The sequence below is a fragment of the Pempheris klunzingeri genome, chromosome 18, assembly GCF_042242105.1.
Source record: "Pempheris klunzingeri isolate RE-2024b chromosome 18, fPemKlu1.hap1, whole genome shotgun sequence".
Taxonomy (NCBI): Eukaryota; Metazoa; Chordata; class Actinopteri; order Acropomatiformes; family Pempheridae; genus Pempheris; species Pempheris klunzingeri.
In genome coordinates, this window is record NC_092029.1 from 11,728,048 (window position 1) to 11,744,812 (window position 16,765).

Consider the following 16,765-nt stretch of genomic DNA (forward strand, 5'->3'; position numbering starts at 1 on the left):
GTTTCCATGGGAAAAAAAGAGTTTCTAATTAACACAAAATCACAAGATGAAACCCTAGGCCATTCTTTGTTTCCTCTCTTTATTAAACTCCATCAAAACATCCGGCAAATTCCATTAATTGGATAATTTTTTAATGTGGAATAGTTTGTCAGCCCAGTGTTATGTTTTCAGATCAAGTTTGGTGGTGATGTTCTGGTAAAGCAGAGATAATGGAGTAGGGCCAATGGAGCAGCAGAGCAAAACTGAATGATAACAGAAGTGACAGTTATACAAATGTTTCTTTGTGTGAATCTCAATTGTTGTTTTCAATGATAACCCAGGAAAAAATGTCATCTTTTCTTTTTATCTTTTCTCACACATTCGCCCACACAGGCTCATTCAAATATCCATCAAACACACAGAACCCAATCTAGAGACAGCTGTTGACGTTCTTCACATTGTTGTCATGTTTTTGGTTCTAGACACAGTCATATCCGCGTTCAACTGCAGGGAGTCCTCTCTTTGTCCAGACGGAGCTGATTCCATCTCTTTACTTTTATTACCCACATTCCTCTGCTCGTTCTTCATCTTTCTGTGCATCCAGCTCCAACGGCCTCCCATGAATATTCATCATCAACGAGGCAGGATCTTTCATCTACCTACCCCCTTTGAACATCATGTACCCATTTCCTTCACTTCATGTTCTGTTGAGGGGGTCTGTGGTCTTTGGGCCCTTGCAGACTATCCTAATCTCGAAAGGTTCCCCAATATCAGCCGGGGATGTCTGGCTGTGGGCCGAGCTCGGATAGGACGGTGATGACAGGGGTGGCTGTGACTCAGAGGCTGACCAACAACACCGCCACTATGAGGTAGAACACAAAGAGCCTCTGGAGGCAATTACTGTGCCCCTGTACACGGCTGAGGTCATTACAGTCCAGAAGAGGAAGAACAGGAGGATAAGTAGGAGCGAGGATTTTGAGCTCTGCAAAAAAGGTCAGGCCAGATAAGAGCGGTCTGTTGGGGAACAGCTGAGCCCACTCAGAATTTGTGCTCAGACTTAAAACTCCGTCTTGCACACAATTTCCATTCAAAGGCCGTTCCAGCCGAGGTAACTGTCCTTTTTTTTTGTGCTCCACCTATTTGATTTCTGTTAGTGTGGCATCCTTCAAGGCTTCCACTCTGTGTTCACCCAGCTCAGGGTGTACGCACTGCTGGCATTGAGGACATTCTTATGCAGAAAGAGGTGAGGCTTGTCAGGGTCGCTGTGTACGTGGAAGAGGCGGAAATTGGCATGTTCCAGCTCCTTCAGCAGGCTGAACCAGTACCGCACTACGGAGGGGTCATCGCCGCCCACCTCAAAGCCCGCCCAGTGCAGGTGAAGCTCCAACAACAGCTGACCCACTGAGTTCAGAACTCTTTCCAGGATCAAATTCTCCAAAATCTTCCACTCTGCGCTCTCCATATCCGCCTTCAGTACATCCACCTAGAACAGAAAAAAAAATGTTTTTTTTCTTCTTCAGGTAATAAATGAGTTCCATTATAACACTGCAATGACACTAAACTCTGTGGAATTATTGAACGCAAATGCTATTAAAAGATGAAAAGGAGCAAGTGAAGCTTGGCCTTTGTTCTTGCTTTAGCGATGTTGATGATGGATTGAGCGAGAGAGCAGCCTGACAAGGCTTGCTGTGTTGGAGCACAGAGGAAATGCTTCACAAGATGAATGTTAATAGCACCCTCAGGTCATATTCATATGAGGAGACTCATGCATGCATGCCCAAAGTTTAATCCACATCCTCAGGACCTTGGGATTCCTCTCCAGTCTACTGAATTGCTAAAGATGTCCATTATCTGACCTGTATGTATTTAAAAGTCTCGTTGATGAGTGTGCTTTTATTCCTTCGAGGCTCACCAATGTCTCAGTTAGCTTTTTCTCAGCTAGTACATCATGTAGCCGCTAATTAGTGATAAGACCTGAGGAGAGATTTAGATTACAGGATTTATCAGAGGCTCAGAGTATCGTAGTGTCAAGAATATTACATTAAAGATAACATGAGATACTCGTATTCCATTAAAGATAACATGAAATACTAGCTAAAGGAAATTCACAGTTCCTTTATGTTTTTTATATTATGGGAAACATGCACGGTTTTACAACTAAACTCAGAACATCAACCGGCACCATGACAGCACAGATATTAAAGTGGCCATGAAATTCCTCTCCAATTGATGCCTTTGGTGGCACCACAGAAATCCCAGCTCTCATTAGTGGAACTGAACAAGACTCAGAAACTCTCAAAAAAACAAAAAAAAAAAGCTCTCTGTGGAGAACAAGTCCAAATGTTGTTCTGTATCCGCCCCATGGGCCCCAGAACTCCCACAAGCAGAGATACTTCCTTAATTGGACAGAAAACCTCGTAATGGAAAACGATATGGCATCATCAGCGGGTGATGTATTCACTGAGTCTCTAGGGAGAGAGTGTGTGTCTATGTGTATCGAAGTGTTTGGGTCCATGTGTCGAGATTGGTTGTTATTTAGAAAGGCTCATACAACTTCATATTGTCTGACGGATGTTAAGTCTTTTTTTTTTTTTCAGTGGACTTCACACAAATTGCCTTTATACCTCGACGGTCCCTGATCTTATGCTGCCATTATCAACTCTCTCAGCAGGAGAGGTTGCAAGCCGTGACAAGACTCCTGCCTGGTGTGAGCAAAGTCCATATGGTGTTGGAGCCTCGGACAGATGATTTCTTGCTACACCTGCTGTGCAGCCTTTGCCGCTAACTGGTCCTTAACTATGCTGGAAATAGATGAGATGAGTTTGCTGGTGGTTGCAGAGTAAAGTATTATGTTTCATGTCAAAAACATTTGGCTGATATACATCGATCATTTGTAGAGAGTAGTTTGACTTTTTGCGCCAATTAGCTTAGCATAAAGGCTGGGAACAAGGAAAGAGCTAGCTCAGCTCTGTCCAAAGCTAACAAAATCTACCCACTAGCATGCTCACAAATAAACACATCATGGCTTATTTGTTTTATATGTACAAAAAATAATGTGTAACAGTATTACTTGGCGGGAGGTTATGTGCAAGACTGTTTCTTGAGTTGAACCAGGGGAGGATGCAGGATGTTACTGCTCCTAGCCACAAAATTGTGAACTTTGCAGGTTCTGCTCAAGGCCAGATTATTGACCAGGCTGCTGCCAGAGGAAGTTGAACGCCAGTTTCCAGTCTTTACACTAAGCTTAGATAGCCAGCTGCTGCTGGTAACTTCAGTTCTACCAATATTCCTAGCAAGGAAAGCGAATAAGAGTTTCTTAAACATTGGCTCCCATGGATGACATTGACTTGTCTTTGGTTTTATTTTGAATCTTGAACTGTAACAGCAAACGAATGAAACCTATTTAAACCAGCGTCTTTGATAACAAACGATAACTGCAAAAAGACGACTATCACTATAATTGTCTTGTGAAAATTCAGTAAGAACTCAAGATCAATTCAAAAACAACCACAAACCTAATTAGACTCTTTCAAAATAATAGCGGTCATCAGCCCCACTCTTTAGCCTCCATAGAACATTTTATTTAAAATTCCTGCCCTCCACAGCAGAGGAGTTAATGTCAGATTTCCTCTGCTCCAAGTGACTCATGCAGTGTGTGATCGAAATACACATGGTAATTATTTCTGTAAAGCATCCTCAGGATTATGCAGCACACTGGGACATTTTTTAATTTAGAGTCGCTTTTGATGAAAAGTTGTCGGAGTCTTTGTAAACAAACAAGTTTGGTGATTTGAGGAAATAACTTAAAATGGAAGTTTACACTTTGCCTTGCTATTGGCTTGAAATGTGTTTATTTCATGGTGGTCAAATCCCAGCTATCAACAAGCCTTTTTTTTGTGTGTGTAATTTACTGTCCCCTTTTGTTCCACATGATTGGTCTTATCAGAATAATTCAACCCTTTTTTCTTCTAAATCAAAGAGCCAAACATCACAGCTTAATTGACCTACATTATTATATGTTTTAAATGCTTTAATTAGTGAGCTGGCCACTAGAGAGCAGATCGCAATTAAAGATATTTAATTACACATCTGAGAAGTTTGCTAATTCTGTGCTTTTGGAAGTACTTCAACAACTGCTTTGACATCAGGGCAGAGCCTCCCAAATGAGACATGAAATAGGAGTTATTATTTTTCCAAACAGTGTGTGAGATAATTGTGCTTACCTCCAGCTAAAGCCTCACATATGGATATTTCTACTACTTTCTACTAGGCTGATAACAAAAACCACTGAGTTTCATGCTATCATTGTGGTTTCAGGAATGATCAATGTGTCGGTAAGTCCACCAATATCTTGCCTTTTGGATATTGTCATGAAAGTTTGCACAGTTATTCACGCTCCCCAGAGGATGAATCCTACTGACTTTAATGACTCACTGACTTCTCCTCTAATGCCACCAGCAGGTTGACATTTGTGGTTTTGAGTGAAACAACTATTGGATGGCTCGCCATGAAATATGGTAAGACATTCTTTTTTTTCCCCTCAGGATGAATTATAATATAACTTTATTGATCCTTTAACTTCATATCAAGTACCATCATCAAGTTAAAAATCATAATTTGTCCAAATATCTTCAAAACTGGCATTCCCACTAGCCTCAGCTTTACTTCGTGTTTAGTGCTAATTAGCAAATGTAAAATAAGATGGTGAACATGGTAAATGTTAGACAACATTTGAGTCTTCATCTTGCTGGTTGTAAACCAATAAAGCCCCTCATCTATTAGTGCCAAATTACTGGCTACATCAGGGGTCTCCCAAATAGAAGTTCAGAGATTTATGTTGGGTAACTACAGCAACTAGTATGCAGAAGAATGCAGGGATCTTCACTCAGGAAATCCTAAGGTATGTTAGGTGCCATACATTCTGCTTGTTCTGTTGTTGTAATATGGGAGTGCCAAAGAATGGTAGTAATGCTGGGCAGTGCTGATTCTGCTGTGTTGTCCAATTGCCAACATGATCAATGGTGCAATATTCTTTCAGTAAATGAGATGTGACTTCCTGCGACTGACATTTGCCCATGTGGTGAAAGTGTCTGCTGTCTCAGCCGGTCACCAGGGCTCCGCGAATGAGTCATCTGTGTAGTTTTCAACCAGCGCAGATAAGAAATGCTGCACAGATGCATATTTCGACCTTTTCCGAATGTCTCTGTTTCTTCTCTGCTGCTTTTCCCATCACAGAGGTTGGGCGAGAGCCTTTGAGAAGAAACTGTTCTGATGCTGCTGCCTGCACCTCCGGCACACTATGTACTCACATTAAAACCTCATTACAAGAATGTGTGCGTGGCTCTGCATTTAAAACAGGTGGATACTGTCATCTATTCAAAACAGTATGGCTTGCAAACCCACCCACATGAGCACATACACATGCCAACATTTATTTGTTATCTTGTCACACACTGCGCGACATCTTAATATTCCAAGTCCCTTCTATGAGCCAGTCTGCTTTGCTTTTGGCTCCAAAAAAGAAACTATTGAGCAGCATGTAGCCATTCTGCTTCAGAAGCTGATTTAAATTTGCTTTGATTTAACTGTTCATACATGAACAGGTATAAAAAAAATAATATTAATAGTAATTCATTAAGCCCTGTTAGCAGCTCTTAGTAGCTGTGATATTCATAGTAAAGGGTCCCTCACATAATGAAACATCTTGTATGTCAAGCAGACACTTTGGTCTGAGTTTGGCATCTGGGGAACCTGAATGTGTTCAATTTCATGACGGTCTGCCTATTAGATGTGCATGATTTGGTATAAAAGTATTGGCATAGTGGTGGTGCTAGATGAAAGGTCAAGGGTTATCAGAAATCCTTAAGAAATCCTTCCTCTGCCTACAATTATTGTCCACAATGTGTCGGATTTGAACATTTCTGACTTTGGTGACTCCAAGTGGGAGTATTAGCAAAGGAAGAGAGCAGGACACACTGATATTACACACAGCAGCACAAAAACTGCACCACTTCACTAATTTCTCTACACACCATTTTTAGGCCCTCAGAGTATTATGCAAAATGCTACAATCACATAAAAAGGGTTTTAATGGAATCCAGACATAGATTTAAATGTGTATCCTCATCTGTCTGTAAACGTGTGTCTGTATGATCAGTTTTCCTCTCACTGGCAAGAGAAGAGAAAGGACTGTCGTTTGGCTGTGATTGGACTACCTAAGTAAGAGAATCTTTGGCTTCTTTCACCTTGAATTGTCATACAGCCTGTTCCTAAACTGGCATGTTCACTGGATCTATAACTGAGTTTATTAGTATGCATGCTACTAGTGGGCTTGGTGTATATGATTGATCTTGTATGCAGATCCCTGTCTGATGAGGTGAAACGCAATCCCTGGGGGGTTTTGCAGAGGTAACATTCAGCATGACAATATTTAGAAGATGAAAATAAAATTATATATGGAAGTTTATCCACCTTGAGCCTGTGACAGATAACAGAGGAATGAATCATGATGAGCTGTATTATATTGGACTGCAGAGGACGGAGCCTGTGTTTGCATGCATGCAGCATTTAAGTGAATCCTCTAACTGACACAGAAAGAAAAATGACTTTCGCACTTTTCCGGGTGATTTTATAATGACAGAATCCTTCACAAATCTAGATCATAACCAGAGACCATGTTGTTAATGATCCCCCTTATGCTCTACCTCTCACCTGTCTGTGTCCAAAGTCATTAAGGATGGTGGCCAGTTTCTTGGTGTTGGCGTACTGACGCTGGGCGACAATGGCCGGGTTGGGATCCCTCCAGTCCACAGAGAGCCGATGAAGCCACATTTCAGACTGCTGCAGGTGAGGCTGCTTCAGACTGGGGTCAAAGCAGTGGACCTCACACCCTGCCCTGGCGAGAGAATGCTCTAGGGACCGATCATCTGCACCCAACCTGCAACCCAGACAGCACAGCACAACCAGGTATCAAACCTTAATACATTTGTGGTACAAGCTAAAATATACACACAGTATATAGTGTTGAAAACTGTACTGAAAGCTGGCATCGATAAGTAATCTTGTTTACTTATTGGCACTGGCATGGCAACATATTCACCACGGCAATGCTAAGATGCTGGTGTTCAGAAGGTGTAATATTAACCACAATGACATCTCAACTCAAAATATATCCACCCACTTTCCCACCAGGGCAATTGCTCGTGAGCACAGACAGGATGAGGGCTTCCTGTTCTATTCCACATGCACTGTTATGCTGCATGTTAAAGAGAAAATGTTTGACCAGATACCCAGAAATCTCCTTTGTGGCATGAAGCAACAGAGTTTATGACGCATTCTATCACAGAAGTAAAATACAATGGAAGACCACTGAATTCTCATGATAAAATTTCACTCTGAGACAGAGCTATAGACAGGCTACATATCAAACACCACACAGTCATTGTGATCCTGTCTTGTTCTGCCCACTTATAATCCCAAAAAAATAAATCAAAGTAAATCTAAGTAGAGAGACACACTTCCCTGTATTTCTCACTCTTTCATTCTTCTCCCACACTTTCCCACTCCCCTCTCACTGTATATTCTCTCTTTATCTCACCCCTCCCCTCTCTAATTCTGCAGTTTTCTCCCATTCTTCCTTCCTCAGCTGCTGTCTCCACATTCCCATGTGTCTAGTTTGTGCTGCGGCTGTATTCTGTAATTGCGGCGGAGGGAGTACATTTCACAGTACACGTCTTTTACAGATGAGGCACAGAGTCCCCGAATGCGTCGCACTAGCAGGGAGATGAGAGAGGAGCGTATGAGTGAGATTGAGATGCAACTAGACGTCTCTTTTTAGCAAGATAAATATTTCAGATATTTCATTGAGAGCTTCTCATTCTCTGGTGGGTTGTTTTGGCAGGGAATCGCTGCAGTGACAGGGATCAGGCATTGTTCATGCAGAAGCGGAGGAAGGTGGGGGGCTCACAGTGCATCAGAAGCTCTTGTGGCTGTCCGTGCTGATAAAGGAGGGTCTCTGCAAGATGTAATATCCTCTCTCATGAGACTGCAGAATACAGGAGCGATAACACTGTGTTGACTATGTCATGGCAACTAGATGTGAATAAGTGTGTGTGTGTTTGTGTGTGATGGGTCCAAAGCACCTAGTGGATTGTAAATATGTAAACGCAGCCTTTAGTCCACCTATCCTCTCACTGAACTGTTTAATCAACAGCTTGTCTGGATGTTGGGAACCTCTTGGCGAGGCGGGTTAACAAACGCTGGGTGGGCTGAGAAACTATCTGCTGTCTTTCAGTCTCTTTCCTTTTCAAATTCTCCTTTCTATCCTTTTCCCTTTGCCACTACATCTTCTCTCATTTTTACTCGCTTGTTTCAAATACCATCTGTCTCAGTGACTGTCTGTCTCCTCACCGCCTTCCTCCACTCCGTCTTTCTCTTTCTGCTGTGCAGCACATTAACATATTCATGATCAGTGAGTGATGAGGTGCTGGTATTTTTAATTCCCTTGCTGTGCTTTAGCCTATTTACAGTAAGTGCTCTAAATTTGAACAACGGCTGCATTGCCTATAGTCTGCGAGTTGTCATTGGTGGACCTCTTTCAGATTCAAGGAATAAAAGTTTTTCTGCACTTCGTGTGTAAGTTCAAAGTAAGGCTGAATGGAGGTTCAGCTAGAGATGCCATACATAAAAAAGTTAGATGACTGACTTTGCTTGACAATGGTCTCCTACAATGTTACTTGGGGCGTAAAATGAGATGGTGGGTAATTGAGAGAATCAAATTTGCAACTTCAGTTACATACAAGAGAGATCCTAATCTGACCCTACTTACATTTTACTTTTCAAAACACAAACAACTTGTTAAAAGGGTAACTTTTAACAAGTTGTATTTTTAAACCTGAGCCCCTTTTTTTTTTTACATATTTTGGGTTTGAAATGACTGGTAGGTACAAAAATTGCTAGAAGTGGTCCAGTAAATCACCTCCGCCAGCAGCCTGGAACGGGCAGAGAAGGGGCTGTATTGGCTGGAATGTAATCCTTTGAAGCAATTGGGCCCAATCAATGTACGTTCACTGAAAATGTTTCTTTTTGCCACTGACAGGCTCAGATTGTTACTCGAAATGTCTGACAACACCATGGAAAGGATTCCTACAGAGACAGACCTTTAAGATCCTTTTTGTTTAACCAGAACCAGCTGTTGTATTGTGCTATTCAAACCCACCAGACTCCACTGACAAAACCAATAATTTTACCTGGCAGAAGAAGTGTGGCTGCTCTACTGCTGCCTTGATCTGTTAATTTTTTTCTTCTTCTTTGTTTCAGTGTTAACAACACAAACAGACTAGATGACTGAGACAGTGGTAGACCAGCAACTCCTGTGTAGAATTGCTGTTTTTCTCAATGGAGTCTGGTGGTTGTGAACCAAGCGATTTAACAGCTATTTCTACTTTGACGAATCAAAATGTCTTCCGTGCAAAAGGCTAATACCAGGGCTTTAAAACTGTCTCACATAAATGGAATGCAGTCATAATTACACCTGTGCTTTTTCTGCAATCACATGTCAAAATGTCTCCTGTCAAAAGATCTACGACATCCGAAAAACAAATTACGTTCATAATAAAAAGTCACAGCATGTTGTCAGCTGTTTGGAATATGATGACACTGGCAATTTGGACAAAGAGAGGAAAGATGCAGTGACTGGAGCCACATTTGCCTGTAGATATACTGTGAATATTCCTGTTGCTGCACAAGCAGCATCACACATGCCCACACTTCTGATTGAAAGTGCATTAGATGAGTGAAATCACAAGTTTCAGTGTCTGCTTTGATTGGCTAGAATGTGGGCTCTTTTTTTTTTTTTATAATAATGGATGATTCATCCTCCTCAGACAATCTTTGATTACATTAAACATCTGCACTGATACTGCAAGAGAACAGGAGAAAAAAATAACGTATGATCAAAGAGACAGACTACGAGACTGAAATCAGTACGAGGGGAGGAAGATGAAGGAAGAGAGAGGTAAGATCGAGTATGAGAGGTGAAAGGTGGATAAATGGTCTTTCATGTGGAAAAACATCCTGCAAACCCCCCCGCACCTCCACACACCCCCATCCACCACCATGTGACAGACCAATCAGAGAACAGCTGCTCATCCTGCCCAGGCACAGCCGTCCACGGCTCGTTAAACAGCATGCAAATGAGACTTGTCAGCCTCACACACACGCACGAAAACACACAAAGATATGCATGCAAGACTACACACACGATACATTCATACATACTCGGCAATGCACTGAATTCAACAGTATGCACACGCCCACCCTCAATATTGTTTGACATTTCTATTAAAGCCAGTGTCATGTGCAGCAGTTCGCTGTAGTTGAGGGTTTTTTCTGAGTCTCACATACAGCAGGGCAGAAGTCTTCTGAGAATAGGATGCTCAGCATACCTGGCATGAATTCAAGAGTGTGACCAAGGTGTGTGTGTGTGTGTGCTATGAATCTAGGTCAGATAGGGGACACAGGAAGGAGAAGATCACTTGCTGCATCCAGAAAAGTGGAATTTCAGAGAGCCATTTGACTTGTTTAACTGTTGTAATGGGCTCCTAAGACTTTGCTTTTGATACTTATGAAGTTTCTGTTTGTCATAAAATTTTCTATTTTAGCTGGGCTCGCTATCATTGCATTAGCCAGAGTGGTGGGGCAACTTAGCGTAAATTGAATTCATTCCAGGGGTCTTAAGGGATCGGTTAAATAGAAGGGAATATTGTAATGCAGCTATCGTAGAAAATCAGAGCAGTGAGTCACATTTTCCCAAGCTGACATCCAGGTCAAATGTTAAAATGTTTGCATAAATCCTAATATTCCTTTTATTTTGGTGCATGTAGATTGTCTGCATGAGTGGTCTTCCATCAGTCAGCCAGAGGATATCAGATAATCTCTCCGTTTGACCCTTGAACCCTTCTCCACAGAGAGGCAGGAAGCCAGAAACAGCAGTAACCCCACTCCCCCCCTTACCTCCCACACCAGTATCAGTGCCCTGCCTGCATTGATGCCAGCACACCTGTCCTGTCTCTCAACAGTCAAATTAATAAGCTCCCTCTTTCCTGCAGAAAAATCCCTTCAGACCTCTGCAGCACCTCAGAACATCGGAGGCCCAGCGTTGTGGAGACCGGCCGAGCTGATCCACGACACAAAGCCAACTGGGAGTGATTGACCCTCCAATCTTGAGAAGGTCAAAAACTTTGGTGGCCAGGAAAACTCAATTCACAGTTACTTGCCACTCAAGGGAAGGACGTGGAGGTAGAGTGGATGTGACGTTCAAGATGGGTGTTGGAGGTAAATATTCAGACATTGAAAAGCTGCATCCAACATTTTCAGAGTAATGCAGGGGACAGGATTATCTTTACTTTTTACAGCGTTACTCAACAGATTAAAAAGGGATTGTTAAAAAAAACAAAAAACAGGATAACCACAAAAAAAGAGAAACCTAACTTCTACCTGGCTCAAAACAAGCAAGTTGAATATTTCTGCTTTGTTGGAGAAATACAGATTCTGAATAAACACAGGCTCAGTTGCCAATTAGTTATTGCAATGAGGACATAAAAAGACCAGACTAACAGGAGACCTTAAGACAGAGATACTCTTCTTCTTCTATTGGCCGGAAAAAATAGCCGTCATTCTTTGACAAAATGGTGAAAAAACCCTGAGTTTCTCCACTTAGAATAAAAGTTAAGTGTCATGGGTGAGGCAACAACAATAGCGATTTTGAATAGATATATCACAGCCTGTCACAGAACCAGATGCTCTGAAGAACTGTTTGCAGATCACTCACTGACTGAAAATTAATGTTGTGAACCATTCTGTTGCTCTAAAGATGGCAGCTTGCCTCGAAGATAGCGTACCGTCTGTAGATTTTTTGTTGTCGTTGTGATTACAATTACATTTGCATTAGAATAAAGATTAATGTTGGACATGTGGTGGTGAGGATAAAGATTTGCGTTTGGGAATAAATCTGTTGAGATGAAGCCTTAAATGAGTGTTTGTTTGTACGCACCCGAAAGAGTAAACCCTGCAGTGTTTGCTTTGTATCCTGTGGGCCAGGCTGTAGTTGGGATCCAGACAGACAGTCCAAGCACCCTTGGTCCCCTGTTGAGCAGCTTTCTCACCATCCAACGATGCACATGACACCTGGACACATAAAAACATATACATACTTGCATATCATATATATATATATATACAGTGCTGTGAAAAAGTATTTGCCCCCTTACAGATTTCTTCTGTTTTTGCTTTTTTGTCACACTTACATGTTTCAGATCATCAAACCAATTGTAATATCAGACAAAGATGACCTGAGTAAACACAAAAAACAGTTTTTAAATAATGATTTCATTTATTAAGGGAAAAAAGCTATCCAAACCAACCTGGCCCTATGTGAAAAAGTAATTGCCCCCTAAACCTAATAACTGATTGTGCCACCCTTGGCGGCAACAACTGCAATCAAGCGTTTGCAATAATTGGCGATGAGTCTTTCACATCGCTGTGGGGGAATTTTGGCCCACTCTTCTTTGCAGAATTGTCTTAATTCAGCCATATTGGAGGGTTTTCGAGCATGAATGGCCTGTTTAAGATCATGCCACAGCATCTCAATTGGATTTAAGTCCGGACTTGGACTGGGTCACTCCAAAACCTTCATTTGGTTTTTTTCGAGCTATTCAGAGGTGGACTTGCTGGTGTGCTTCGGATCATTGTCCTGCTGCATAACCCAAGTGCGCTTGTGCTTAAGGTCATGAACTGATGGCCGGACATTCTCCTTCAGGATTTTCTAGTAGAGAGCAGAATTCATGGTTCAGCAAAGCAGCCCCAGACCATCACACTACTACCACCATGTTTGACTATCGGTATGATGTTCTTTTTCCCAAATACTGTGTTAGTTTTACGCCAGATGTAACGGGACGCACACCTTCCAAAAAGTTTCACTTTTGTCTTGTCAGTCCACAGAATATTTTCCCAAAAGTGTGGGGGATCATCAAGATGTTTTTTAGCAAGTGTGAGATGTGCCTTTGTGTTCTTTTTGGTCAGCAGTGGTTTTCACCTTGGAACTCTCCCATGGAGGCCATTTTTGCCCAGTCTCTTTCTTATTGTTGAATCATGGACCCTGACCTTAACTGAGGCAAGTGAGGCCTGCAGTGCTCTACATGTTGTTTGGGGTTAGGGTTCACCACTGCTCCATGTTTTCTCCATTCGGGGATAATGGCTCTCACTGTTGTTCGCTGGAGTCCCAAAGCCTTAGAAATGGCTTTGTAACTATTTCCAGACCGATTCTTGTCTGTTCTTGAATTGCTTTAGATCGGGGCATGATGTGTTGCATTTTGAGATCTTTCAGCCTACTTCATGTTGTCTATTGAAGTGATTTCTTGATTCTACAGCTCTGGCAGTAATCAGGCCTGGGTGTGGCAAGTGAAATTGAACTCAGCTTTCAAAAATGTGGTTAATCACAGTTAATTCATGATTTAACAAGGAGGGGGCAATTACTTTTTCACATAGGGCCAGGCTGGTTTGGATAGCTTTTTTCCCTTAATAAATGAAATCATCATTTAAAAACTGCTTTTTGTGTTTACTCAGGTCATCTTTGTCTGATATTGAAATTGGTTTGATGATCTGAAACATGTAAGTGTGACAATAAAGCAAAAACAGAAGAAATCTGTAAGGGGGCAAATACTTTTTCACAGCACTGTACATTCACCCAAAATGGGGTGGTTGAGGTGCAATACAACACAGCTACATACAAAGAACCCGTTAAGCCCCTATATGGTTCTTTAGAGGTTCTCTACTTAATTTAGCATATTTGGATGAAGATTTTCATTTGATGAAGGTGCTATGTAGCACCTTTAAAGATGGATCCTACATGTCACCAAAAGTGGTTTCCATATGATTACGTGTATGAGTACAGATTTGTTTAGTGTATACAGCACATATATTATAATAGCCATTTCAGATATTGAGGACCAAAGCCTCTTGTCAAGGTTATGTTTTATTCCCTTACTCAAACTGGGAATCATGTATTGGAAATATGATCTGAAAAAAACAAGCCCTATATTGGGATATGAATGGTATTTCCACCAGAGCAATGAGTTTTATTGACTTTTGGCTTCCCACAGTGTTAGCACAATATGTCTGTTCTCAACGGGCTACAGAGCATCTTTCACCATGCCTTAAAGACAAGGACACACAAAATCCAAATATTAATAAGCAATACGTATCTGTTTAAATTATGTAAACGATGAACAGTCAAGGCTATATATGTCTGATGTATGAGTCATTTAATGTATTTATATATTATTTGAATCTCCATACTGTATTTGAGGTTGACCCAGGTATTAGTAGAACAGCAGGGTTTGTGTTCTTAAGCTTTACATAAATTTTGCTGTGGGTAGTTGGGGACTGAGTGTCTGACTGCATTTACCTTCAACAGCAGTCTAACCAGGTATCAAATGGGTGTGTTTAGTCACATAGGACAATAAATAGAGTGGCAGGAAGGTTCAACATCCACACTAACTTGGCTGCCACTTTCTGAGCTGTCCTGATGTGATGAACATCTTTTTCTCAAAATATCCCAACATGCTACAAATCACTGAAAACTGCTGCTGAACATGACCCTGGGCTAGTATAGTGTTTGAAGTGCGATATGCAGACTATTCATCATGATGTGCAGCTGGGGCTGATGCATAAACAGCGTTGCCAAGTCTGTCAACAGCAGTGTGAGCGAATGGGGGAATGAACGCGAAATGATAAACAAGGGGGAGATTAATGTACAGGCAGGCTTTTTCTTTTCAATTCAGTAACCAAACTTTGTGAGATACTGTATACAGTATCGTTATGTAAAATACAACTATTAACTAACATTTCTAGTGCAATGGAAATTCCAATACAATGTAACACCTGCAAAGTGTTTGACCATAAATATTGATTTAAATCTTTATAACTGATCCCACAGGCATATTTATCGTGGCATTCGTCTCGTGCATGAAAAGAAGCCTCTCTAACAAAACAATTGTTCATTAAGACAGTGGCTACAATGTGTCAGTGTCCCTTAATCATAACTTATCTTTTTAAAAACTGTGCACAGCAGCAATTCTGTCTCAGCCCAGCTCCTACTCGCCCAGAACCTGCAACCTATTTCCATATGATTATAGAAAGCATGTACCTACATGCAGTGTGTACATACGCACTGTTATCACATGCATACATTTCAGCGTGTTGGCTTTGTGTTGTCCATCTGGAGTTTTACATCTGATTAAGCTTTGGCACAGGAGCTGCTGCTCAAATGTTTGCTGTCTGGTTTCCTTAAGCTCCGTCTGCTGCAGAGATTCAGTCTACAGAGGAAGGAACAATATTGGCTCAGACATGATGGTATGAAAAATTTATCTGTGCCTCTACTGTACATCATTCAAGTGTAAACAAGATAGCATGTGTGTGTGTGTGTCACTGTATTGTCCATTCTGTATTATCTAGCTGAAAAGCGCTCCCTGTGTTTTCTCAGGTTAATTGAAATGAAGCCTGAGCAGAATGGCTCACAGCTATGTAAATGTGAAATAAAAGCAATGAAGACTGGAGAAATTATGAGTGCTTTCCAAAAGTATTCTCTTGTCAGGGAACGATAGGGGATGTATCCCATCCTCTTATAAAATCACATCTAATGTTTATTCAATTTGGCAATTGAAATTGTTCATTAAGCGTGTTTTCATTTTCAGGCCAACACCACAGTTCCCAGTGTCCTTATCCGAATTAGATATGTAATCTCTTCAGTGTGTTCTGGGTCTACCCTTAGTCCCCCCTGAGGTGTCCAGATCAGATCTCTAAACCACTTCAAATGGCTCTTTTTGACCCAAAAGAGTGATGGCTCCACAGTCCAATAACAAAACACCACTCAGGTTCAGATCAGGCAGGCCATTCCTCCTAATTAACCCCTTCCAGGTTTCTCCATCATTGAGCATATGAGTGTTGTAGTCACCCAGCAGGACTATAGATTCCCTTGGTGCTATCTTTCCCAGAACCCCACTCAAAGACTCTTCGAAGGCTGGATACTCTGAACTGCTGTTGGCTTCATAAACACAGACAGTCAGGGCCTTCGTATCGGCTACTGGACGCATTCAGGCGACCCTCTCGTTCTCTGTGGAGAACTCAGAGAGAGTGATGCTCAGCCAGCAGTGCTGGAGAGTACTCGCCATACCCGCCTGGCACCTCTCACCCTTGGCAACTCCAAAAATGGAGAGAGCCCAAGCCCTCTCTAGGAGTTTGGCTCCTGACCCAGCGCTTTGTGTAGAGGTGAGTCCAACTGTATGTAGTTGGTACCCTACCTTCCACACTGGCTCTGGTTCCTTCCAGAAAGGCCAGAAAGGTGATGTTCTGTGTCTCTAGAACCAGACTGCCAGACAAGCATCAACACGCCTGCTCCTGTCTGTCATGTAGTTCTTTCGGGCTGTGCCCCAATGGGTTCAGGACACTTGCCAGCAAGCTCTCCGCTAAAGTCTGGCTCCAGGAGGGATTCCCAGCTTCCTCCAATTCTCATGCTGTCTGAGAATTAGTCTTAGTCTGCCCCCTCCCCTTGGACCAATTCACCTTGGGAGACTCTACCCGGATCTATTGCCCTGGACAACACAGCCTCCGGCGTCACAGGGACGCACAAACCCTTCCACTATGATGAGGTGGGGAATACAGTTTTTGATGAACCTCTAATCAGAGAGTTCAGTTACAGGCCAGGCAAGAAGGGACCAGCTGAGTCAAG

The 16,765-nt window shown here is 42.0% G+C and overlaps 1 protein-coding gene across 2 annotated transcripts in view; it reads right to left on the reverse strand.

Annotated features, from left to right (window-relative positions):
- mettl24 (methyltransferase like 24) overlaps positions 1–16,765 on the reverse strand; it is a 60,662-nt gene that overhangs the window by 23,542 nt on the left and 20,355 nt on the right. Inside the window, exons 3-5 of one of the 2 annotated variants that reach the window (XR_011585629.1) lie at positions 12,032–12,165; positions 6,691–6,916; positions 1,093–1,462 (exon numbers count right to left, since the gene is read on the reverse strand). Coding sequence is in view for 1 of the 2 variants with exons in the window: in XM_070848913.1 (XP_070705014.1) it covers positions 1,145–1,462; positions 6,691–6,916; positions 12,032–12,165 (678 nt within the window). In the remaining variant the exon portion in view is untranslated. Of the gene's footprint in view, positions 1–60; positions 1,463–6,690; positions 6,917–12,031; positions 12,166–16,765 lie in introns of those variants that run through there. The other variant, XM_070848913.1, reaches the window with a different exon arrangement.